Source organism: Meles meles, chromosome 20 (genome assembly GCF_922984935.1).
Source record: "Meles meles chromosome 20, mMelMel3.1 paternal haplotype, whole genome shotgun sequence".
NCBI lineage: Eukaryota > Metazoa > Chordata > Mammalia > Carnivora > Mustelidae > Meles > Meles meles.
In genome coordinates this window covers 5,935,437-5,961,506 of record NC_060085.1, presented here as the reverse complement: position 1 = coordinate 5,961,506, position 26,070 = coordinate 5,935,437, and the positions used below count along the sequence as shown (strand labels likewise).

The 26,070-nt window shown below is 51.7% G+C and overlaps 1 protein-coding gene across 3 annotated transcripts in view; it reads left to right on the top strand.

The window, feature by feature from the left end:
- The first annotated feature begins 20,997 nt into the window (after window positions 1-20,997).
- Window positions 20,998-26,070, top strand: part of ARHGEF18 (Rho/Rac guanine nucleotide exchange factor 18) — an 80,893-nt gene continuing 75,820 nt past the window's right edge. For 2 of the 3 annotated variants that reach the window (XM_045989623.1, XM_045989622.1), the window contains exon 1: window positions 24,163-24,257. In XM_045989623.1, the coding sequence (XP_045845579.1) occupies window positions 24,182-24,257 (76 nt within the window). In that variant the 5' untranslated portion in view covers window positions 24,163-24,181. Of the gene's footprint in view, window positions 21,170-24,162; window positions 24,258-26,070 lie in introns of those variants that run through there. The other variant, XM_045989624.1, reaches the window with a different exon arrangement.

Here is a 26,070-nt window from a genome sequence, read left to right as displayed (position 1 = left end):
GAGCTCTCAGTAGGAAAGCATGAGGGGGCGGGGTGGGGGGAGGAGACCACAGAGCTGGGAGAGAGACCTGGGTGGGCACCAGCAAGTCCACGTCCAAGTCCACGGTACCACTTATCTGGGTGTGATTTCAGACGAGTCCCCTCACTTCTCTAGACCCCGTTATGCAATAGCCTCATCTTTAAAAGGGCACCTACCTTGTACATTCATTCTGCAAATATTAATGAGCGCCTACTGTGTGCCAAGACGGGGAATCCAAAGGTAAACAGAGCAGTTCAAGCTTCCTTTCCTCATGCGGCAGGAGAGGGAAACACACAATAAACAAAATGAGTGACTGACCTATACGAAGCCCATCGGGCTGGCATGTCCACCGTGGAGTAAAATAAGCCAGAGATACAGATGTTGCCAGCCAGTGGTTTAGAGAGTGAAACTTTATACAGGAAGATCCAGAGGGCCTCTCTGATGTGGCAGCACTTGAGCAGAGATCAGAAAGGAGTGAGGGAGGGAGTCATGTGGGTTTCTAGAGGAAGAGCATTCAAAGAAGAAGGAGCAGTCAGTGCAAAGGTCCTGAGGCAGGTGCTGACTTGCTGGAGGACGAGCAGGAGGCTGGTGTGGCTGAAGCAGAGTGAGAGGCGGGCAGTCAGATGGGTAAGAGGCGATGTTCATACACCACAGGGTCTCATAGCCCATTGGAAGAACTTCAGATCTGACTCCTACGTCTGTGGATTATTTAATTTGGACTAAATGAGATAAGGCAGGCTATGCACTTAACACAGAGTCTGGCGTGTAGCAAATGTTCAGGAAACACCTGCCAAGGGTTATTTCTCGAGACCGGCAACAGAAAAGAGTATGGAGCCTTCTGTAAATTGCAATGAAAAAAATGGAACGTCATAAATAATAATAAAATAATTATCTAGTAATTAAATAAATAGTAATAAAATAATTATCTCCCACCATCACCACCAGGCTATTGACAGTCAACAAAATTCCTAGAACTCAGTCCCACCCTTACAGTTCTCTGATGTGGCCTGACCTCTAGTCCAAGGAATGGGTCTGTCTGAGACCTCATAGCACGTTCCCAGCCCAGAAGAACCCAAAGGACAGTTTTGAAGTCACATCTGCTGTCCACCATCAGGCACATCCAAAAAACAGTAGCAGATCAACCGACTCTGTTCCGAGTAGGTCCCCATGCCCCACCCGGCCCTAAATGGAAAGCTCTCCTTGGCTGAGATACGTAAAGGTGCTCAATCACACAGGAAGAAAAAGGGAATAAAATGATTCCAAGTGAGGAATTCAGACAGTTAGGATAGTCAGTTAGGTAAACCCCAATGTTTTAGTCCTGTCTCCGGATCTCAGTTTCCACATCTGTAAAACGGGCACTCTGGCTTGATGACCGATGATTCAGAGATAGCTCCCTCCACCTTGTGCCTCTGCGCTCCCTGGCATCTCTGCACACGATTGCTGCAGCATTCCTTGAAGGGGGACAGGGGAAAAAAAAACCCCAACTGTCCATCTGCAGGGGACTAAGTAAATAAATACTAAAAAAACATTCATGTCGTCGAACAAGGGCCTGTTTTCGGAAATAAAGTTTTATGAGCACAAAACCACACCCATTTGTTTCTGTATCGCCTGTGACTACTTTGGCTCAATGACAGCAGAGGTGAGTGGTTGTCACAGAGATCATTTGGACCTACAAAGCCTGAATACTTACTCTCTGGCCCTTTAATAAGTTGGCCAAGTCCTGGTACAGAATATTACACCACCCTTAAAAGTAGCATGCCAAGTCTTGTTTCTCCAGATAATGACATGGAAGGATGAACATGATCTATGATTACGGCAAAAAAAAAAAAAGTGCAGAAAATTGTGCATAGTACAATTCCACGTTTGCAAAAATATATGGGTATGATTTATTTATTTGAGAACAGGCAGAGAACCCTAGAAAAAAACATAGCGGCGTTTATGTGTGTTTATAGCATTCTGGGATGATATACAAATGGCAATTTTCACGGTTAGAATCACAGTACCTTTGCTTTATCCGTTTGTCCTTCAATACACATCTGGGTTTCTTCCACCTTTCGGCTCTTGTGAATAATGCCACTATGAACGTGGGTGTGCAAATATTTCTTATGCCCCTGCTTTCAGTTTCGTTGAGTATGTACCCATAAGTGGAATTGCTAGATCACATGGACAATTCTATTGTTAATTTTTTGAGGGACCACCATACTGCAGTATTTTACATTCCTATGAGCGATACATAGCTTCTAGAATGAAATACAGGGGCGCCTGGGTGGCTCAGTTGGTTAAGCGTCTGCCTCCGGCTCAGGTCATGATCCCAGTGGCCTGGGATCGAGCCCCACATCGGGCTCCCTGCTCAGCAGGAAGCCTGCTTCTCCCTCTCCCTCTCCCACTCCCCCTGCTTGTGTTCCCTCTCTCGCTGTGTCTCTCTCTGTCAGATAAATTTTAAAAAAGACTTGTTAAAAAGTTCAAGAAATAGGTAAAGATATCCAAAAGAGATGGAAAACATCCTAGTCATTCTATAAAGAGCCCAACCCTGATACAAAAGTGACAACCTAGAAAAACATTTGAAGACCAAGTTCCCCAAGTATATATACGTATATACATATACATATACATATACATACATATACATATAGATATACATATACATATACATATATATATAAAGAGCAAGGGCAAATGTACTGAATAAAAACCCAAGACTCATCATAATTCACAGACTCATCCATAATTCTGAAACCAAAAAAGCTCTTACCTTTTGGGTAAAGTTGCCAGCCAGTTTGACCCAAAGTGATGGAAGCCTCTTTATAGCATTCGTGACCCAGAACGTGTGATGCATTTTTGCTGCTAACATATTGACGTGCCTGATGGTAAGGTCCTCCCACACACCCCACTAGGAATATTTGGTGCCCACATCACATGCCATCTATGGTATGCGTGTGTGTGTTAAATTAATAATTTGCTATGACCTTAGAGGTCACATCAATGAGCGTGCATCAATGTTGGCCCGAACAGAGAGCATCTCCTCCTGACCCCTCACTCAGCGATATCGCACAGGAGGTGTACTTACACCCCAAAACCCAACAAAAACCAACACCCCCAAAACCAACATGCTTCCTTTTCCTCATTTGCCAGCACTCTACGAGTACGGAAGTCTTTTAAATGAAATTCACTATCAGCCAGTGAAAGAAAACATAAGGCATGTTCATCTCCAAAGAAGTCAAAAAGCTACTCTGATAAACTCTCGATCCAGCCCTGATGGTAAAAATGTAGCAAGTTAGGGGTGCCTGGGAGGCTAAGTGGGTTAAGCCTCTGCCTTCAGCTGGGGTGGTGATCCCAGGGTCTTGGGATTGAGCTCCACATCGGGCTCTCTGCTGAACGGGGAACCTGCCTCCCCCCACTCTGTCTCTGCCTGCCTCTCTGCCTACTTGTGATCTCTGTCTGTCAAATAAATAAATAAAATTTTTAAAAATGTAGCCAGTTAGTAACGGAAGGAGGTTTTTATGATCCCTGTGGCACATAGACACGAAATCAGAATTTCTTTTACCTGGGCTCAAACCCCAATTCCTCCATTGGCTGATTTTCCTTGAGTTCTCTGACCCTAAGCTCCTTTCTGTGTAAATAGGAATAACGAGTAACACCTTACCTCTCAAGGCTGTTTTAAGGAATTAAGTGAAATATTCCCTGTAAAATGCTTAGAAAAGTACTCGGCAAATATTAAAAACAAATGATAATGACTGCTATTCATTGCCAAAAATGGGGGGGGGGACCTTCCTCATGAGAAACTGCGTTTTATCTCAATGACTCCATCGCATTTAACAGGGAAATACGAACTTTCTTGTTACAATTAAAGGAAAAGAATATGTCGCCATGATTAGAATGTCTGCTGTCATTGTTAGTATTCGGACGTCCTAACCATCAGTTTAACAAGAAAAAATAAGGAGAAAAAAAGCATTAAGAGAAAAGGAAATCAAATAATATTTCTCTACAGGAAGTAACCTTATTTACCCTAGGAAAACTAGCCAAGAAGCTATTATAGTTAATAAGAATTCAGGAAGGCAACAGGATACGAAATAAATACATAAATATGAACAGACCAGTAATTACCAGGAAACATGGGGAAATGACTCATTTTATATTATTCACCCAAAATGTCTACAACCTATGAATATACTTCACAATAATGGCATAGGGGTTCATAGGAACAAAATCATTAAGTTCTTAAGGAATATTAAAAATGCTAACTAAAGTGTGCCTGGATGGCTCAGTGGGTTCAGCATCGACCTTTGGCTCAGGTCATAGTTCCAGGATCCTAGGATTGAGTCCCGCATCAGGCTCCCTGCTCTGAGGGGAGTCTGCTTCTCCCACTGCCCCTCCTCCCACTCGTTCTCTCAAATTCTCTCTCTCTCTCTCGCTCAAATAAATAAAATATTAAAAAAAAAAAAGCTGGGGCGCCTGGGTTGCTCAGTGGGTAAAAGCCCATGCCTTCGGCTTAGGTCGTGATCCCCGGGGTTCTGGGATCGAGCCCCACATCGGGCTCTCTGCTCAGCAGGGAGCCTGCTTCCTCCTCTCCCTCTGCCTGCCTCTCTGCCTACTTGTGATCTCTGTCCGTCAAATAAATAAATAAATAAAATCTTAAAAAAAAAAAAAAACTAAACAAATAAATATTCCTGGATGGGAAGAGTATTATGAAGATGTCTCTATGGGACAGATAACAAAAACGAAAACGATCTATAGAAAAGAACAAAAAATTCTTAAACAGACCCAAATATAGATAATGATTTGGTATTTATAGGTGAAGAACTTCACATCAGAATGCAAACGGCTACTCATTCCGTAAATGGACCTGGGACAACTCAGTCATCATTTGAAAAAAGCAAAATGAAGTCTGACATGCCTTCCCATCATCCCTCACAACCAAATAAATTCCAGACAGACAAAAACGTGAAACCTAAAAACACCGCAGTAACCCACCACTAGAAGAAAATACAAGATGGATATTAACCAAGAATATAAATAATAAAGGAAAAGACTAAAATATTTGACTAGATAAAAAAAAATTTAAACTTCTAGGGGCTCAAAACTACTTTTAAGAAATTAAAAGAGGGGTGCCCAAGTGTTTCAGTCAGTTAAGCGTCCAACTCTTTTTTTTTTTAAGATTTTATTTATTTGATATAGAGAGAGATCACAAGTAGATAGAGAGGCAAGTAGAGAGCCCGAGCAGAGGGCTGAGCAGAGAGCCCGATGCGGGGCTTGATCCCAGGACCCTGAGATCGTGACCTGAGCCGAAGGCAGAGGCTTAACCCACTGAGCCACCAGGCGCCCCAAGTGTCCAACTCTTGATATCAGCTCAGGTCTTGATCTCAGGGTCGTGCGTTCAAGCCCCCCCACTGAGCATAGAGATGACCTAAGTATATAAAGCTTTTTTAAAAAAAATAGTTTTAAGTTAAAAGGGAAAAGAAAAGCTAGAAAAGAATGTTTGAAATGTATTTGCTGGGATGCCTGGTGGCTCTGTTGGTTAGGCATCTGCCTTCTCCTAAGGTCCTGGGATCAAGTCCCGCATCAGGCTCCTTGGTCAGCGGGGAGCCTGCTTTTTCCTCTGCCTGCCTCTCCCCCTGCTTGTGCTCTCTCTCCGCCTCTCTCTCTCTCTCTCTCTGACAAATAAATAAAATCTTCAACAACAACAAAGAAGAGTATTTGCCAAAGGGTGCTTTTTCCATAAGAAATTTTAGAAATCCACATAAAAATATGAACAACACAAGGCCAGGAGACGCGTGAAAAATCTGACTTTTTAAAAAGGTGTCGACAGTTTATAAAATAAAATGAGCTGCGCTACTTGCCTATTGGTTTGGTAAAACATAATATCCCGTGCCAGTGAGGACGTGGGGAAGCAGAAACAATGAGTAAACTCAACGAGCATCCTGAACGTAATAAAGAGACTAGTGCCCGGTGACCTGAGGGTGAGCGATGGGTGGGGGTGTTTCCACTCCAGATAGCAGATACCATTTGACCCAAGGCCTGGGGAATGAGAAGAGCCCAGCTGGGAAAGTCTGGGAGGGAAGAGAACAGCAGACAGAAGTAGCAGCGAGTGCAAAGGCCCTGAGGTCAGGGAGATCTGTCAGAAGAAGAGACAGGCAGCCCGTGTGGCTGGAGGGTGGTGAGCAGTGGGAGCGGGGTCCACTTTGGAAGAGGGTGTACAATAGCACGGAGAGCATCTGAGACCAGTGCCCGGTCTGGCACACAGCCGAGGCTCAGTAAATGTAACTATTGTTATGAGGCTTCAAAGAGGTGGGAGCCACTTTACTGCCCTAGAGGCTGAACTTTGGGATGTTCCCTGGACTTCAGATGAGGCCAAGGTACAAGTGTCGGTCGTGGGAACCTCTACAGGGTGTGGCTCAGAAAGACCCTGGCTTGCCATCTTCCTCAGGTTCTCAGACACCGCCCTGCCGCCACCCACACCCGCCTGCTGGGAACTGGGCTGGAGATTCGGCACCGTTCTGCTGTCCCCCAAGAAACCTCTGGTCAGACATCAGTGACTCCTTTTTTATACAATAGCCATGCTCTGGGCAGAGATCTTAAGAAGCCAGAGCCACTGACCTTGTAATGGATGTCGATGCCCACCAAGGACAGAAAATCCTGAATCGTGGCATTTGAACTAGGCTCCCTCTTCCAGTGGGAAGCCCCACGGGCCCCACACCGCCTGGTCTTGAGCCTGGACAGTGATTCTCTGCCTGATCAGATCCAGCCCGGAACCCAGGCTGGCCACGTGACTTGGCTTGATGGACAGAACATGGTCGGACCCTCTAACATTCCGCCAGCAAGAGGGGAGGGTTCCAAGGGCTCCGTAATCTTGCTAACATTGGCTGTTACTGGCATTTCCCATGTTGGCCACTCTGGTGGGTGTGTGCTGGTATCTCATGGTGGTCCTCATCTGCATTTTCCTGATGAACGGTGATGCCGAGCAGATCTCCATGGGCTCCTGGCTACTCATCTGTTCTCATGCACTGAGCCATCCATCAAGTTTTTAGCACCTGAGACACCTTTTATGTCTTGAAACTCGGCTCACGCCCCGGGACCCTGTCTGCCTCCCATGATGTCCGAAATGCCTTACAAGGGTCTCTCAGCCTCAGCACCGTCAGCATTTGGGGCTGTATCCTTCTCTTCAACAAAGGGGGCCATTCCATGCTTCGTAGGATGCTTGGCAGTGTATCTGGTGTCCATCCACCCCTAGAATACAGAAGCACATCCCCCTGGCTTCAAAAATATCGTCAGACACGGACAGATGTCCCCCAGAGTGGGGGGAGGGAACGGCCCCTCATTTGAGAACCACAGGCTTGGAGTCACCCAGGCTTGGGTGACACCCCGCCCCTCTGGGTCTCTCTAGCTCTGGAACCGGAACTAACTGACACCACCCCTCAGAGGGGCCTGAGAATTCGGTGCCATAAGCTTCCAACTCACACCAGCTGTTCCATAGATCATGTTTATCACCTGGTTCTGTGTCTGAGCTTGGCAAGGGGGTTGCGGTGCTGGGTCTGGCCGGCAGAAGCAGTCCCCAGACATCCAAGCAGGTGTGGTCCCAGCTCCTGTACCCGGGAGCCAGGGGCCCCTTCCAAGAAGGCTGTTTCCACTGAGAAAGCTCTGGAGTCTTCCCTGGGAACAGCCCAGAGACCCGGAAGCTGCCCGGAGGAATTTCCTCTACTGCATCCTGGTTCTTTGAAGGCTCTGGGGAGGCCAGAGGGGCTGGGTTCAAGGCTAGGAGGAGAAAGGGAGTCTCTGTGGGCCAAGCTCTTCTCTATGTTTGAAATAGAGCAGCACGGCGGGGGGGGGGGGGACCAGGGCAGGGGTTGGGGGGTCAGGAAATCCCTGGGATCAGGCCTGGCCAGATCTGAAGGCATGTGGGCACCGTGCATGGACACGTGCAGACACACGTATGTGGGCGCATACAAAGGCATGTGGGGGGCACGTGTGTTCGGCACACACACAGACATGCTTAAGCACACGTTTGCACATTGGTAGGCACACAGGCAGGGATACGTTCAGACACACTCCTGCAAACACACGCATGGACAAGCCCGGGGGCACATGGACGCCCGCGGGATCCCACATTCACGGATACGCTCCGACGCACCCACGTGGGCGCACACACAGGCGTGGTCAGCACACACGTGACACACACAGAGGCGTGTGCAGACCCACACACAGCGTGGTGACACGTCTTTGGTCCCCGGCACCCTCTAGGGCCCCTACCTCTATTCCCGGTCCCCAGGTCTGCACACACTTAGAGTCGTGTCCCCAAACGTCTATGGAGCACCTTGTATACGTGTGGGGTTCTGGACTTGACTCTGGGGATCCCGTGGGAGCTTCAAAAAAAAAAAAACAAACCAGCCTGATCTCACCCTCCAGGAGCACACAGACCAGAGCGGAACCAACACCTCAAACCCAGCCACCTGCCAACACAGACCTAGGGGACCGCAGGAGTCAAAGATTTCCAGGGGGCATGGGGCGGGTGCAGCCAAGGGAGTCAGACAGGGTGGCCTCGGAGTGAGCCTCCCCCAGACACAGGCTTGAGTTCAGGAGCACCCACATATTTGCACTCCCCTCCCCACCTTCTCCCCACACTTTCCCCACAAGGTATTTACTCCCTAATAAGAAGCCAGGAGGACCCACAAGGAGCCGATGCCTCCCAGGGCGCACCTCCAGACCCCTCCCTGGAACTCCAGCTCCTGCCATCTGCCACCTCCCCTTGCCCCCAGCTTCTGACCTTGCCCCTCACCCCTATCCCCACTGCCCCTGCTCCTTCTTCTAGGCCCCCACCTTCTCCAACCACCCCCCACCCCGTGCTCAGGCCAAAACCCTCAGGGAATTATCACCCACAGCTTTCTCCTGTCGTACAGCCCCTCCAGTCATCCACTGTACTCAATTTCAAATCTCTCCACATGCCCAGTCTGCAAAATACCCAGAATTCTACCCCCTTCCATCCTCCACTGCCTCACCTTGTCAGCAAACATCACCCCCCTCCCCGGGACCCATGCGGTCCCCTGCCCCTAGTCCCCCTGTTCACACCCTCATCCCCATCAACTGTCCTCCCTGCGGTGGCCTCCAGAGGAGAGTGTGGTCCTGCCCTCCTCTGCCCATAGCCCTCAAGGGCTCCCACCTACTTTAGAGTAAAAGCCCAAGCATCCCAAGGCACACAATGTCCTGCAATCTCTACTCCTGTCCCCTCCCTCCCCTCATCTTCTCCCATTGGCCCCCTCACTCACGCGGCTCCCTTCTGTTCCTCCATCACACCAGGCCAGGTACTACGCCAGGACATTTGCACTGGCTATTCCCTCTGTCCAAACTGCTCTTCTCCCTGATATCCCCACATCTCTCTCTCTTACCTCCTTCAGGTCTTTATTTTCACTCTCTGTCCCCTGCCACTTGAAAAGGCCACCCTAACCGGGCTTGTCCATAGTCTTCATTCTCTGCTGGAGTTCCAGTTCCAAACAGCACAGGTGCACAATACATGCTCCATAAATATTCCTTAAATGTTGAGTAAATGTTAGGCATTATTGTTGCTATTGTCATCCTATTACTTGTCTCTCACCCCCCACCCCATCATCTCCCTGGGGGCAGGGGCTTTCCCCTTCTTTCAACAGATGTTTATTGAGCACCTACTCTGTGCCTAGTGGCAAAGGAAATAGACAAAAATCCCATTTCCCCCTAAATCTGCATTTGAATGCAGGAGGCAGATCAATGCTTCTAAACCCCCTGAATGACTTCAGAGAACAGCCAGGAAATAGAGACACTAGAGAAAATAACAAGGGACAGGTTGCCCCAGGCAGGTGCTGTTTGAGCAGAGGCTGTATTAAGAAGGAGCCAGCTGCCCGGAGGTGGGGGCGGGCGGGGGGGGGGGGGGGGGGGGGGGGCTTCAAGCCCAGCTCGCACCGTCTGGGCAGCTATAATGGGCACACGCAGACACGGGTGCACGCGCTCCAACAGGCAAGACGTGCACCCGGGCCATGTGCATACGTGTCCAGGGAACCCAAACATGCATGCCCCAGCCCCCCACGTGGACCTGGGATTCCTTGACCCCTGAGTCCACGAGGGCATGAGAAGAGAGGCCCCCATGGCTGAGACACCCTGCCCTTCCTCCGGGGTTCCCAGCCGCCCTGACATAGGCTCCCCTGGAGGAAAAGGAAGAGCGTCAGCCCGGGGCAGCCTCTGGCTTGCGGGCCAGCTGCTGGGGTGGGAGAACGTTTTCCCAGCCCCTCTTCCTTCCAGGGGACCAGAGGGGCTGCTGGAAAATCTCAGGCACAGGAAACGAAACGGGGCAAACGGCGGGAAGCAGGCAAGGAGGTTACACCCATAACCTCCCTGTAACCCAGGGAGGTTACACCGGACACGGAGACCCTCCGTCGCAAGCGCTGACCCTGGAGCCTCCCCCCACAACCTGCCATCTAGGGAGCCGGGTGAGAGTCAGGAGGCTTGCTCACTCTCTACCTAGCATGTCTCCACAAAGTCAAGCTCATTCTGCCTTCTGAGTCCCCTTCAAAGCCACCCACCGCTCTCCCTCCCGTGCCTGGGCTCAGCCAGCACCGTCTCCCCAGATAACAGCATGGCCCCTTAACCAGCCTTCCAGCCTCCAAGAGTGTACCCTGGATCCATTCTCGCCTTCACCCTGCCCCCACCCAGGCAGAGGGATCTTCCCTAAACAAAGAGCAGCCCTCACCACCTCCCCCTGCCTACAGCCTCTCATGGCTCCTCCTTGCCCTTGGAGCAAACGCTAAAGTTCTCTCTAAACCCAGGTCTCAGGACGGAGCAAACACCAGCCTCCGTCTCTAGCTTCCTTATTAGCGCTACTCCCCCCCCGCCCCCCCCCATGGCTCTCCTTGTTGCAGACAAGCGGGATCCCTGTTGGTCCCCGCTAGAGACCTGTGCTTGTCACAGGGTCCCCCAGCCTCACCCATTCTTCAGGTGTGGGCTGAGCACCACTTCCTGAAGGCCTTCCTGGACTCCAAGTTCAAGTTCACCTGGGCTCCCCCTAGAGCACAAGCCATATCGCTTTTTGCTCCCGCAGGTTGTCGGTCTCCCAGTGGACCTGAGCTTTGCAAGGGCCTCCCTCACCTGGCACAGTGTCTGGTCCTAAACAGATAAGCATGTGACCTCTTGTGCAAGGAGGCGGGTTTCATCTGACTGTGACAGGCACGGGCAGCCTGCTGCTGTTCTAGCCTGTTCCGTGGTTGGCCGGGGGGAGGGGGGGGGGGGGACGGTGATTACTAGGCACTTACTGTAGCCCTTCATGGCTCATACTTCAGGTGGTCAAAGGTGATCCCCTCTTCTGCTCTCTTAGCCAAGACAAGATCCATGGGCTAGAAAAGAAACCTTCTCAGCAGTGCCCAGGGCAGAATTAGAGTCTAAGAGTTAGTTATAAGCCTGGCTCTTCCCAGCAGGAGCCTTGGATGACCTTGGTGTTGGGTCACTCCCTCTCACTGGTGATGACCCAGATCACTGGAAGGCAGCCTTGGGCAACATCTGTCTCCAGCCTCTGTGAAGCCCACCCAGCGGCTGAGCATGACCCCTACCCCACCCCAAAGAAGCCCCCAGAGGGAGCTTTGGCTGGAAGAAGAAGCCACCAGACTGGGGGTCAAGGGCGACAAGGCACTGGGGAAGGACAACGGGGCCTCAGCCTTTTCCAGGGAGGCTGGAGTCTCAGGCTGGAGGAACCACAAGATGAGTGAAAGGTGGCAAGAGCCAAACTATGGTGAGAGCCCAGATGTCCATGCACAGACAGATGGATAGAGAAGAGGCGGTATATTTGCACAATGGAATAGCACGCAGCCACCCGAAAGAATGAAACCTTGCCATTTGCAGTGACCTGGATGGAACTAGAAGGCATTATGCTAAGCGAAATAAGTCAGTCGGAGCAAGACAGATACCACATGATCTCGCTCATATGTGGAATTTAAGAAACAGAACAGATGAACACAGGGGAAGGGAAGGAAAAGAAGATAAGATGAAAATGAAGGAGACAAACCATAAGAGATGCTGAACTCCAGGAAACACCGAGGGATGCTGGAGGGGAGGTGGGTGGGGGGATAGGTAACGGGGGGATGGGCATGAAGGAGGAGGCCCCGTGATGTAATGAGCTCTGGGTTTTCCCGCAACCGATGAATCACTACATTCTACCCGAATAACTAGTAACTAGTAATGCAGTACATGTTAACTAAATTGAATTTAAATAAAGAATTAAAAGAAAAAAGAATGCAGGGATGGGAAGGGAGCGGCTGGGGAATGGCGCTGTGTACCCTGATGTGTCTCCCATGGGTGTGGGGTGGGCAGAGGCTGTCCCTGTCACTGGCCACACGCGTCCCGGTCACTAGCAGAGACAGGCAGGGCTAGCAAGACAGGTGCATGGATGGCCCCCGAGCACAGTGGCTGACGCAGTGGCCCAGACACCGTCCCTCTCAACATGTCCTTAACCAGGCAGATGTTCTAAAGGTTTCTACACACCACAATGCCGGGGGCGGGCGTGTGGCACAGAGCCGCACCTCACCATGGCTCAGTTTCCCCAGCAGCAGAATGGGGCCAAGGGAACCCATTTCCCTGGTTGCCCATGATGATTAAACGAGAGAAATAAGCCATATAGAAAGTTCTCAGAGGGTCGTGACCCCCCTTTGTGAGTCACCACTAGCCCTGAGAGCCAGTCCAGGACGCATCTGACAACTGGCAGTACGGAAGGACACAAGGCTGTGCTTCTGCGGGCATCTCGTTATGAGAACGTTGGTTTCCTGGGTTATATTAAGATGTGGTTTTCCTGTTCAAGCCTCTGAAATCCCCTGTGGGTTCTCTGGGGTTGCAGCAGCAGGAGAAGAGGTTGGCTCTCAACAAGGAGTGGGCAGGAGAGGGAGGCCAAGCCTCCCTGCCCTTTGTGTTGCTGTCTGAACTTGGGACCTTGAGGACCTTTCCATGAAGGGTCCTTCCCGGGGCAGGGTTACCACCATCAGCAAATAAAAGCAGAAGAGGTCCGGGATGCCTGGCTGGCTCTGTCGGCTGAGGGTCTGGCTTGTGATTTCGGCTCAGGTCACGATCGCAGGGTCCTGGGATCGAGCCTCGAGTTGGGCTCTACACTCAGCCAGGGGTCTGCTTGAGGTTGTCTCTCTCCCTCTCCCTCTGTCCCTCTGCCCGCTCACATGCTCATGGTGTCTCCCTCTCCCTCTCTCAAATAAATAAATAAATCTAAAAAAAAAAAAAAAAGGCACGGGGCGCCTGGGTGGCTCAGTGGGTTAAGTGTCTGCCTTCGGCTCAGGTCGAGCCACGCGTCGGGCTCTCTGCTCAGCGGGGAGCCTGCTTCCCCCTCTCCCTCTACTGCTTCTGTGCCTACTTGTGATCTCTGTCAAATAAATAAATAAAATCTTTTTAAAAAAATAATAAAAAATTTAAATTTTTTTAAAAACTAAAAGGAGAAAAACGAACAACATAAGAGCTCCAGATGCCCGTATATTCTCTGACAACAACCCTGACCCTGGCCGTGTGCCTAGGACGGAACTCATATGATTCCCTGCATGTGCATAGGTCTATTTTTTGGTAACGTGGATTGGTGCTGTTTGGCTCCAAAAATACAAACTGATTCAATAAACTCCTCTTACCTCGTTGCTTAAACACACACACGTACGCACGCACATGCACACACAGAGTTGTGTAGTTGAAAGGAGACCAGAAGAATGTTCCAGCAAAGCGTGATACAGGGGCAAAAGCCTGAGGCTGCAAGGGGATGGCGGAAGGAGCATTGGAAGGTCTGGCTGCTCCTGCCCTGGGCCAGACTGTGTTCCAAGCCTGTCACCGGCGTCGTCTCAACAAAGCCTCTGTCACGGGAACCCAGGCACATTACAGACGGCTGAGCTGCAGGGGCAGACAGCTCGTACACTTGGTGATGACCGAATCAGGAGATGGACCCAGAGCCCTGCTCTCCTAGCTCTCCAGCTCCTGCCTCCACTTTCCATCACGATATCCGGGATATCATGAGCCCCAGCGGCAACCACCCCAGTTCTCTGATGTTATAGGGGGTCCTCCCACGATGAGGTGCCACTCTCCACCGGCTAGAATGGCCAACGTAAGTGTAGGGCCCCCCTGGGCGTTCTCCATCATTGCTGGTGGGAATACTATATTTTTTCTTCCGCTAACACAACAAAAGAGAGGATTTATGGTCTGCGTGTTACATTTGGCCACAAATAAAAACTGAATTCATCCCAAAGTCACAGGTCCAGGGCAAAGGACCCAAAGGGACTGTTTTGGTAAGAGCGAGGTGGGTCTCTCAAAGGTGGGCGTGGTGATCGCATGGTGATGGATGGTCTGGGTCCTTGAGTCACGTTCTAGAAAGCAGGTGTGCCGTCCAGCAGTTTGTACCCATATCCCCAGCTTCTGGCTCTCCTTATTTCTGCTCCTCTGGGCTCAGAAGGAAGCACAAGCTAGAGGTTCACTGGGACCTCTGCCTCAGCTTTCTTCTCTTTCACAAATCAGTGCATTTTATTTTTTTTTAATTTTTTTTATTTATTTAACAGAGAGAAATCACAACTAGGCAGAGAGGCACGGAGAGAGAGAGGAGGAAGCAGGCTCCCTGTGGAGCAGAGAGCCCGATGTGGGGCTCGATCCCAGGACCCTGGGATCATGACCTGAGCTGAAGACAGAGGCTTTAACCCACTGAGCCACCCAGGCGCCCCAAATCAGTGCATTTTAAACAGCATTTTGGAAGACAGTTGAAATGATCCTCATCAAGTTTAATGTACCTTCCCCAGAGGACCCAGCAGCGCCCCTCCTAGATATTCTCCCAAGAGAAATAAAAACTCGTGTTCTCACAGAAACCTCAGCACAATGTTTATGGTGGTGATATTCATAATTGCCCCCACTGCCTACAGTCTAAAGGACCAGCAGTGGGTCACTAGACAAATAGTGGTATACCTTATAAAAGTGATTTTAAAAAAAGAAAGAAAGAAAGACACAGGGGCACCTGGGTGGCTCAGTGGGTTAAGCCTCTGCCTTCAGCTCAGGTCATGATCTCAGGGTCCTGGGATCGAGCCCCACGTCTGGCTCTCTGCTCAGTAGGGAGCCTGCTTCCCCCTCTCTCTCTCTGCCTGCCTCTCTTCCTACTTGTGATCTCTGTCTGTCAAATAAATAAATAAAATCTTTAAAAAAAATAAATAAAAGAAACACACAGAGACATCTGGGGGAAGCATCTGCCTTCAGCTCAGGTCGTGATCCGGAGGTCCTGGGATCAAGCCCCGCGTCCGGCTCCCCGCTCAGCAAGAAGCCTGCTTCTCCATCTCCCACTCCCCCTGCTTGTATTCCCTCTCTCACTGTCTCTCTCTCTCTCTCTGTCAAATAAATAAACAAAATCTAAAAAGAAAGAAAGAAAGAGACACACATCTCAAATGCATTACGCTGGATGGACGACGTCAGATTCAAAGGCTAAACACCTGATGATCCCACTGATAGGCCATTCTGGAAAGGACAAAACTCTAGGGACAGAGAAGAACTCAACAAGTTCCAGAGGGAAAGAAAGAGGATGCCTACAAAAGGGCAGTAGGAAATTTGGGGAGACGATGGAATCATTCTATATCTTGATTGTGGCGTGGGGTGCGTGAGTGTATAGATTAGCCAAAACTCACAGACCTGTGCACTCAAGGGATTGCGTTTCACTCTTGTTAATCGTATCTGACTTTTAAACACTGAAAGAAGAGGGAGGGCCGTACTCAGAAAATGAGACCCCACTGGAAATTTTTCCTGCTTGGGTCTTTCCTGAAATGCAGGAGAAAAGGTAAGCAGATCCTGAGTGTAAATTCCACTTATGGAACGGGAGACCAGAGAGCAGGGCTGCTAAGGCTGTGACCATTTACTGGTGCACGCATTAGAAGAGCTTCCTTATTTTTTTTTTTAAGTTTTATTTACTTGTTTGACAGAGAGAGAGATCACAAGTAGGCAGAGAGGCAGGCAGAGGGAGGGGGGAAGCAGGCTCCCCCCTGAGCAGAGAGCCCGATGTGGGGCTCGATCCCAGGACCCCGAGACCACGACCTGAGACGAAGGCAGCGGCTTTAACCCACTGAGCCACCCAGGAGCCCAAGGAAGACTTTCTAAATACAGACAGTCTCTGACTTACGTGGTTCAATTTACAGATTTTCGACTATGCAATGGTGTGAAAGCGATATTCCTTCAGTAAAGACTGTACTTTGATTTTTGAATTTTAATCTTTTCCCATACTGACCCTATAGGGTATGAACCTGCCATGATATTGGGTAGTGGCCGTGAGCTGAGGCTCCCTGTCAGCCACGGGATCAGAAACTTAGGCCATCGATATATTATTGACTGCACAACAGTGTTAATGGGTACACTGATAACCATTCCAGTTTTCATATTCAGTACGGTACTTAATAAATTACATGAGATATTCAACATCTTATTATAAGATAGGTTTGCGTTCGATGATCTTGCCCAGTGTAGGCTAATGTAAGTGTTCTGTGTATGTCTCAGGGAGGCTAAGCCAAGCCATTCTATTTGATAGTTTAGATATATATATAGATAGATAGATAGATATGTATATATATTTTTAAGATTTTATTCACTTGACAGAGAGAGATCACAAGTAGGCAGGCAGAGAGAGAGGGAGAAGCAGACTTTCCGCCGAGCAGGGAGCCTGATGCGGGGCTTGATCCCAGGACCCTGAGATCATGACCCGGGCGGAAAGCAGATGCTCAACCCACTGAGCCACCCAGGTGCCCCTATTTTTAAAGATTTTGTTCATTTATTTGACAGAAAGAGAGAGAGAGAATGAGAGAGGGAACACAAGCAGAGGGAGTGGGAGAGGGAGAAGCAGGCTCCCCGCTGAACAAGGAGCCTGACATGGGGCTTGATCCCAGGGCCCTGGGATCATGACCTAAGTCTAAGGGAGACACCCAACAACTGAGCCACCCAGGTGCCCGATGGTTTAGGTATATTAAATGCATCTTGACTTACGATATTTTCAACTTAAGATGGGTTTATCTGGGTGTAACCCTGTTGCAAGTCAAGGAGTATCTGTGTATAACAATACATGTCACTACTCTTTTCTCTGCATCTCTGTCAGCAATAAGTGTTATCATTTTTTCATGTTTTTTATCATATTTTTACGTGGTTTTTTGACAACAGCTTGGAAATTTTAGTTCAATCTTAGAAAATATTGGAAATTATAGATAAATTAAATATATAGAATTTCACGAATTTTCTGATGTCCCCTATTATTTCTTCTACAATAAGATGATAAGCAGACATACATTCTCAGTCTTTTCTGTTGTTGTTGACACTCTCTTGGGTGTAAAGTGTCAGCCATTGTTACCGAAATTCATACTCTCTGGGCTCCTGAGAACTATATTTTCATATATTCTTTGGCTCTTGGTTTCGAGAAATACACCTTCATGTGATTTCTCAGTTTTCTATTTACGTTATTTGTCTTTTTCTTATCAATGTACAGAAATCCTTCCTACATGAAGGTACCAACACTTCACAGACAACTAAATGCTCCTTACTCATTGGTTTTGTTTATAACATCTCCTCCCTATATTTGTGTTAGTTTATATATATTCAGATATTTCTGTCTTGTCATTCATGCCTTCTGAGTTAAAAAAAAGAAAAGAAAAGAAAAAAGCTTTTAACCCAAAGTGTAAAAATTGCCTTGTAAATGCCTTCTACAATTTGTATTACTCTGAGGTATTTAGTTTTTTTTAACAATGGCCCTTTAGCCCATCTGGAAATTCCTTTTCCTGCAGCACAGCAAATAGCTCACTCAACCACATCTCCATCCAAAAAGTGAGAGAAAGAAAAGTAGACATAACCCAAGCAGGTGTCCCTTGCTGATGCAAGCCATGGCCCCGCCCTTAGGCAGTCTGTGTTGCAATCCCAGCCTGTTTTTCTGAGGCTTTTCTCTCTCTCTGTGGTCTTGGGCTGGCCAGCAGAGAAGCACTTCCCCCTAGTGGCCACTTCAGTGATACCAAAAGCAGGATGGGTTCATTCCTTCTGGGGTCAAAACTCTCCAGCAGCATATACCCAAAGGGGTTCGAATGAGGGATCCCAACAGGTGTTTGCACACACATGTTCATGGCATCATTATTCACGATGGCCAGAGGCGGAAAACAGTCTATGTGTCTGTCAACAGGGACGGGTAACCAAAATGTGTCCATCCACACAGTGCAATGTAATCCAGCCTGGAGAAGGAAAGGCATTCTCATACCCGCTGCGATGTGGATGAACCTTGAGGGCATTGGCTCAGTGAAATAAACCAGACACAAAAAGACAGAAATTGCTCGACTCCACTCATAGGAGGTACCCAGATGGCAAATTCAGGGACCAAGCGAGTCCCGTTGTAGACACCAGGGGGAGAGGGTGGGGAGTCAGAGTCGCACCTTGGGGAGGTGACAAAGTTCTGGGGACGGATGGTGGGGATGGTTGCACAAAACAGTGTCCCTGTGCTTCATGCCATGAGCTGTGCACTTAGAAATGGTTAGAGGGGCGCCCGGGTGGCTCAGTGTGTTAAAGCCTCTGCCTTCGGCTCAGGTCATGATCCCAGGGTCCTGGAATCGAGCCCCGCATCGGGCTCTCTGCTCGGAGGGGAGGCTGCTTCCTCCTCTCTCTCTCTGCCTGCCTCTCTGCCTACTTGTGCTCTCTCTGTCTGTCAAATAAATAAATAAAATCTTTAAAAAAAAAAAAAGAAAGAAAGAAATGGTTAGGATAATAAATCTTACGTTATGGATATTTTACCAGCAAGGAAAGCAGAAAAAGGGTAGTTCAGGTGGGGGAGATCTCCCTGGGGGAGAGCCAGGGGTACACAGCCGCATGATCAGCATCCAGGAGGCCACTGGGACCTCAGCAGTGGGAGGAGAGCAGTGAGGAGGGGGTCTGGCACAGAGGGCCAGGGAAGCCCCTACTGAGAGCGAGGAGAGGATTCCCTAGTGATCGGACCACAGAGGGAGAGCAGAGCAGGGAGCCCGGGAAAGGAAGAGGCCTGAGAGAATTGAAATTCAGGCAGGGGAGCCCAGAAAAAGAGGCGGAGATAAATGGAGGTAGGGGAGAGACAGGGACAGAGAGCAGCCCCTCCCGGGGCTAAAGACTTTAAACCCACCCGCCCTCCCGGCACCACAAAGTGATGGCGTCTGGGCAGGTATCTGGGGCTCTGCACCCTCTGAGCCATCTTGTCCCCATCTCTGCCCCTCCATTCCTTGCTTAAGAACCCCCCACCCCAATGACGCCCACCAATCACGCTTCTAATCTGGACCCCAAGGTCCTGCAGGTCTGAGCCCCCAGACTCACCTTCTAGGACTGTCCCCCTCCAGCCTCACGCCCACCACGCAGGCATTCCCCCAAAGACACTAAGCTCAATCCTACCCCCTGGCCTTTGTCCCTGCAGTTCCTGTCCCACGGAATGTCCCAGATCTTCATTTACACGCCTGGCTCCTCGTGGGCCTTCCCCACCCACCACCACCCCGGGCAAACGCAGCCTTCACCCTACCCACTCTCGGTCACATCATCAGGTTTGTTTCCTTTCACGGCAATTAATTATGGGGTGGGTCTGTTTCCGGCTTCACAGCCTGCCTCCAGCCCTCCAGAGCAGGGGGTTGTGTCCGCCCTGCTCACCACTATCCCACCCCCTCTACAAAAAGACCCAGTATACAGTAGGCGCTCAATAAATGTGTGTTGCATTCAACAAGTAACCAGTGGTCACAGAATACTTGTGCCCGTGAATCTGTGTGCTTCCCTGCCTCCTTGGGTCCTGCGTGTGTCTTGTGTTTGCATGTTTCTGCGGCGTTTGCCACCGTGTCGCTACCTCTCAGGGTGGCCCGTTTCCAAGTACCAGCGTGATGTCACCAACCTCGGGGCTGTCCAGTATCGCCCCCCAGACAACTGCAATAGTCGTAAACAACCTCAAGAACATGGATAAGAGGGAAAAAACGAAGCGAAATAATTAAGGAGGGCTGAATTTCTTTGTTTTGTTACAGTCCACCAGACACGACATAAAATCTACCACTTGAACCATTTCTAAGCATACAGTTCAGTGGCATTAAGCACACGGTGTTGGGTTCAAGGGGTTATTACTTTCGTTCTTGACGTGATTTATTCAACTGTAAGTTTATATCATCGAACGTTTATAACGGCAGCATCTAACACCCAGCCCGCGAAACTCCCGACCTGCTTACAATGGGCTCCGCAAGTGGGGGGGGGCCAGCTGGCTGTCCCTTCCTGTGTCTCCTCTCTGGCCTCTCGGTGTGCACTCCCAAGTGCCCGTGTGTGATTCCTCGTGTCCCCATTCAGAACGTTGCTGTCACACCCCTGAGTGCGAGTGTGCCCACCCTTCTCTGAGCATAAAGGAGCCTCCGTGGGCCCCACGTGCCCCCGGGGACTCTGAGGTTACACCACTCTGCATACCCGCACCTCTAGCTGGACCCACAGGTATCCACGCACCCGCCCGCCGCGGGGACACATGTCTCTGCACAGGAAACACTTACACCAGGAGTCGGCAAGTGTTATCTATTAGGGCTTCTTTGGGGCGGGGGGGGGGAGGAGAGCAGGCAGAGAGGTGATCATTAAACATTGACCGCAACACCTCGGCCTCGTGTGTGAACCTACACACACGCCGGTGCAGGTTCTTAGGGGTCCGAGAGCTGCGACTCTGCGGATACACAGGGCTGGCATGTCCCACGCATTTCTGTGCCCCCGTGGGCCCTGGTGAGGCCCTGGCACCCTGTTCCTCTCCGGCAGGCAGGCAGTTCCACAGGAAGCTGCTGGGGTGGGGGTGAGGGCGCCCAGGCTCCCCGCCCCTTTCCCCCCCACCCCCACCCCACCTCTCAGGACACCTGCACGTCCGGGGCTGAGCGCCGGGGGAGGCTCCCTGCTGCTGGAGCCCCAGCCTGCGCTGTGTCCCCAGGCCTCCTGCCCCGGCCCACGGCTGGGGTCATCAGAGACGCCAAGCAGGCGGGCAGGCAATTGAGGAAGAGGAAGTTGGGGCAGAGTTAGGTCACCCTGCGGTTCCCCCAGGGGCCCTGACCCACCAGTGCTCCCCCTGGGCCTCCTGGAAACCTTAGCCACAGGTCTTGGGGGCCGCAGGAGCTGGTAGCCAGGCCGGGGACCCACAGCAGCGAGGACAAGCCTCCCTCTGGTGAGTCACCGTCACAGGGGTGTGGGGACAGAGGGATCAATGGAGAAGAGTGGCGGTGGGCTGGGCGGTGGGGGAGTCCCTAGGGCAGCAGACAGACCACCCATGGTTTCTCCCCAGCTGGTGCCCAGCCTGCTCCCTGAGGGGGTGGGCAAGGCTGTTTGACCTGGGGATTGGTCTGCAGGGGTCTGCGTGCCCCCAGAGGTCACCCCAGGGAGCTGGGGTCCGTGACACGTGCAGTCCACAAGACAGGAAGATGGGGCTCCTTGTAGCCAAAGCCTCCATGGGGGACCCTGCCAGGGGGCAAAAGGGGGTGCTCACTGTGCCGGGTCCCCAGGCACGTTTCCTAAACTGGATCCCTGGGGCTCCCCCCGCCCCGGGCCCCCTGAAGCAGAATCTGTAGTTTGGGGCTTAGGTGTCTGACTTTCACAACAAACACTGCCTGCTAAGGTTGCTGTGTGAGAGCTAGTCCTGAGGACGGCGCCCCCCACCCAATCCTCCAAGGTCAGCTGAGGATGAGGAGGAACCCTCCTCCAGGCAGCCCTCCAAGTCAAGCTCTGGCCCCAAGGAGGCGCCCCCTGGCTCCCACTGAGGCCCACCTTGGGGAGCCTCACACCCGCCCGCCTGGGGTGGTGCGGAGGAGCCGGAAGGCTGCGGTCTGTGCAGGGCACACCCAGCCCTGCTTCCGGCCCGGCCCCAGGGCCACACAGCTAGTGGGAGGCTCTATGCACCTGAGGGTCTGGCGGGCCCCAGGAGCAGCCTGGAGGGGGAGAACTGGGAGGGGAGAGCTGGGGCTGGGGGAGTGGAGCTGGTGAGTCAGGCTGGGGGCACATGGGGAAAGCCTCGAATGCCATACTCAGGGGGCTGATTCTCCAGAGTGTTCAGCGGGCCCGATCACCTGCAGTTCTGCAGAATGGCCCTGCCGAGCAAGTGCAGCCCAGGGAGCGCTGCCCCCACTCTCCGTCACCTGTGGGTTTTCTAGTCTCAGCTGGGAGTCCCTCTGGGAGGGCTTCCTGGAAGAAGCAGGCTTTCATGGGAATGTCAGCTGCACACACATTGGTGCGTCTGCTCTGGGCAGTGCTCCCCATGTCCCCTCAGGCCCCCAGCACCTGATGCATGACTGGACACAGGCTGGTGCTCAATACTGTCCCTGGGGATGGCAGCATGGCTGCGTCGGCCAGGAGTGGGTTCAGATCCCGGCTCCCCTCACTCCGTGTGGCCACAGGCGAGGGATTTCACTACTCTGGTCCTGTTTGCTCCTCTGTGAAAGGGGTGTCCCGGGCCTTGCACGTGAAATCTGAACACAGAGCCCAGCCCACCCCCAGGAGCTCGGAAAATACGGCCAGTCTGCCCCATCCCCGTAGCCTATCCCCATCCCAAAGCCTTGCTTCAGCTGCCGTAGTAGGCTTGCAAGTAACCCTTCGAGAGGGGTCACAGAACACAGAAGAGTGACAGCCTTCTCCTCCAAGGGGATGGCGGTGGGCCAGGATGCAAGGAAGGAGGAGGCCTTGATCCTCTCACCAGGGACAGCGGCTTGGGGCTGGGAGGTCACAGAAAGGATTTGGGGAGCAGAAAGGGGCGTCAGCAGGGAACAAAGGCAGAATTTCTCAGCACAGGGAGTGAGGCTGCAGTGGAGAGGATCGGCCACCAGGGGGCAGCGCTGGCATGGCCAGGCGGGGACCTGCGCAGGGCCGCCCGCCCACCCGGCCACACGCCCAGCCCAGACACCCAACTCACAGGTGCACGACCCCACAGACACACAGAAAACCAGGCAGGAACCCGAACCCCTCACAGGTATGGACACAGATCCCCCCACGTCCCGGGTGAGCCGTGTAGATCCAACCCCGCGATTCCAACGGGCATTCAGACCTATGCATATACACATACATACATACATATTTAATGCCCATTTAACAAGATTCAGCTGGAAAAAGGAAATCCTGCCATTTGCGACAACATGGATGGACTTGGAGGGCATTCTGCTACGTGAAATGAGTCAGACAGAGGAAGACAAATACTGTATGATCCCACTTCAGTGTGGAATCTACAAACAGCACCGAGTCATGGATACAGAGATCGGATTTGTGGTTTCCAGGGGCAGGGGGTGAGGGAGGGGAGGGGACTGGAGGAAGAGGATCAAAAGGGACAAACATCCAGTTAGGAGATAAATAAGTCCTGGGGATGTAACGCACGGCGTGGTGGCTAGCGTTGGCACGGCTGTGTGGTATAGGGGAGAAGTTGCCAGGAGAGTAGATCCTAAGAGTTCTCATCGCAAGGGGGAAAAAAAGATTTTTTCTTTTCTTTTCTTGGGATGAATCTTTTTTCCCGTATCTGTAAGAGATGATGGGTGTCAAGTAAACTTGTGGTGATCATTTCACAACACAGGTTAGTGAGATCGTGCTGTATGCCTTAAATTTGCGTACGGTCGTGTGTTCATTATATCTCAATAAAACTGGTGGGGGGACCACCTAGGTGTTCATATCCACCCCCACATAGGCAAGTTCGCACTCAAGATTTGCTCTCAAACACACACTCACAGACATGAAAATACACACTCTATGTGCAAACTCACAACCCCCCCAAAATCACAGACAATGACACACACACACACACACACACAAACACTCGGACATTCAGACACGCACAGGCTCACCTCAGGACCCAGTCTAGACTTGCTCTCTGAGGACCCCAGTATCACCACCACTCACACCGCCGTCTTTGGCTCCTCCTGGGAATGTCTTGTCCAGCCAGGGTGAGAGGTTTATGGGTCAAGGAAGAGGTGGGGGGCTGTACTAAGGGCTTGGCCTCCCCCCAGTCTGGAGTCCCTGGGCCCCCAACCCAAAACCCCAGGCCCCCCTGCCCTAGCCCCAAGCTCCCATCAGCTGATGCATCTGGCAGCCCCTGGCGGGAGTCTCCGCCCCTCCTGCTGGCAGCCCCATCTTGGCAGGGCTTCCCAGCCAAGCTCTCGCTTCCTCCCCTTGCTGTTCACCCACACTCTCGTGCGCATGGGCCCCCATGGCTAACTCGGCGCTCAACCACTCCTGGCCAGCCCTCTCCAAGCTGTGGCTGAAGCGGTGGGCCTTCAAGAGAGGTAAGGGGGCGGGCAGTGACCAGCAGGCAGGGCTCCCTGGACAGCCTGGAGCCTTTTCTTGGCCCGGGACACAGATTCGGCCTGATCCAGCCCCAAATTCCATGACCCCTAGCTCCCGCAGCACCCACAGAATATCACAGACTTCTGTGGTCCCTCTCACTTCAGAGGAACCATCTTCCCAGGCTCAGCCAGGTCCTTGTCTCAGGAGGAAAATTTGCGGAAGAAGAATCCACCCCAGAACTCCCTCTGGGTAGCCCGGTGACTTCCTGGGGGTTCCTGATGCTGTTTGCTCCTGGATGGCTGCAGGACGGAGGCTCAGGGAGTTTGCAGGATCCCAGGGGTTCTGGTAGATGCCTCCCTTGAACACACACACACATTGTCTGGTGGCAACGCCCTCCCAGGTCCTAGGGCCTCAGTTTACCTCTGTGGGGGCTGGAGAGGCCCTCATAGTACATCCCCAAGGTGTGGGTGAATTGCTCTGGCAAATAGACACTTCTTAAATCTCGAGGCAAGTTCACTCTTGAAGATAGCCAGATGGTGTCCGGGGCCACAGGGCATGGAGCCTTCTGGACATCCTTGTCCCTCTGTGCCTCCCACCTTGCACAGCCCTCCCCCACCCCAGTCAGGCCAGCCCACTGCTCAGCCTCACAAGTCCTAGCCACTGCCACTTGCATGAGTCAAGTACTGGTCCAGGGTGGCAGTGGGTGTCCATGAAGGAGGGAGTCCAGTGAGAAGATTCATTAGCTCATTCTCCCCGCAGACTCCGTCTGAGGGCCGACTGGGTACCAGGCACCCTGCTTGAGTCAGGAAAGAGATGGGAGTATCAGAGACCCTGGAGGCTGGGTTGGGAAGAGAGAGGATGGTGTGGAGATCGAGATGCAACAGTAGTGAGAATGATGAAAGCTGCTGCCAGGTGTTGAACCCTCGTGATGTTCAGAGAGGTTGAGTGACTTCCTCGAGGTCCCACAGCAAGCACATGCTGGAGAAACCAGGATTTAAGAACAGTTCTATTCCAAGGCTACCTTTGTGGTGTGTTCTGGCCAGCAAACAAAGCTGCCAGTGTGGGCGGCTGGAGGGCCTGGGGAGGGTTTTCTTTGTTTGTTTGTTTTTTAAGATTTTATCCATTTATTTGACAGACAGAGATCACAGTAGGCAGAGAGGCAGGCAGGGAGAGAGAGGGAGAAGCAGGCTCCCCACTGAGCAGAGAGCCCGATGTGGGGCTCGATCCCAGGACCCTGGGATCATGACCTGAGCTGAAGGCAGAGGCTTAACCCACTGAGCCACCCGGGTGCTGGGGAGGGTTTTTAAATCCACCAGTGGACGGCAGTACCAGAGAACTAACACATCAACCAAGGACCACCAAAGGGCTTATCTGTGACCCAGACCCTTATGAAGTTCCACCCACTCCTGGCCTCTCTGCCCAGCCCATCTTCCAGCCCAGGCAGACTGAGACTGATTCATAGGCTGGCAAGGAGGGGAGTGAGCTGAGGGGAACCAGCAATGCCGCTTACACCCTTTTATGGCTGGTGCTGCAGGGGCTGATGGTGGAAGAGTCTGCCTGGGACCTAAATCTAGGCTTCTCAGCGTGAAGCATGGTGCTGGGGAGCAGAGTCTTTCCTAACAACGTCCTTCCAGTCTTCAGCCCTCGGGGGTGGGGAGGCAGATAGGCAGGGGCATTTTTGTACCCCACTAAAGCTCTGCAACTGGCCATCTGGGCACCTAATGGGACTTCCTGGGAAAATGATGGGATTGGATTTGAGGAAGTAAACGAGGCTGAGGAGAGGGTGGTTGGGACCTACAATGAGGTTCCCCC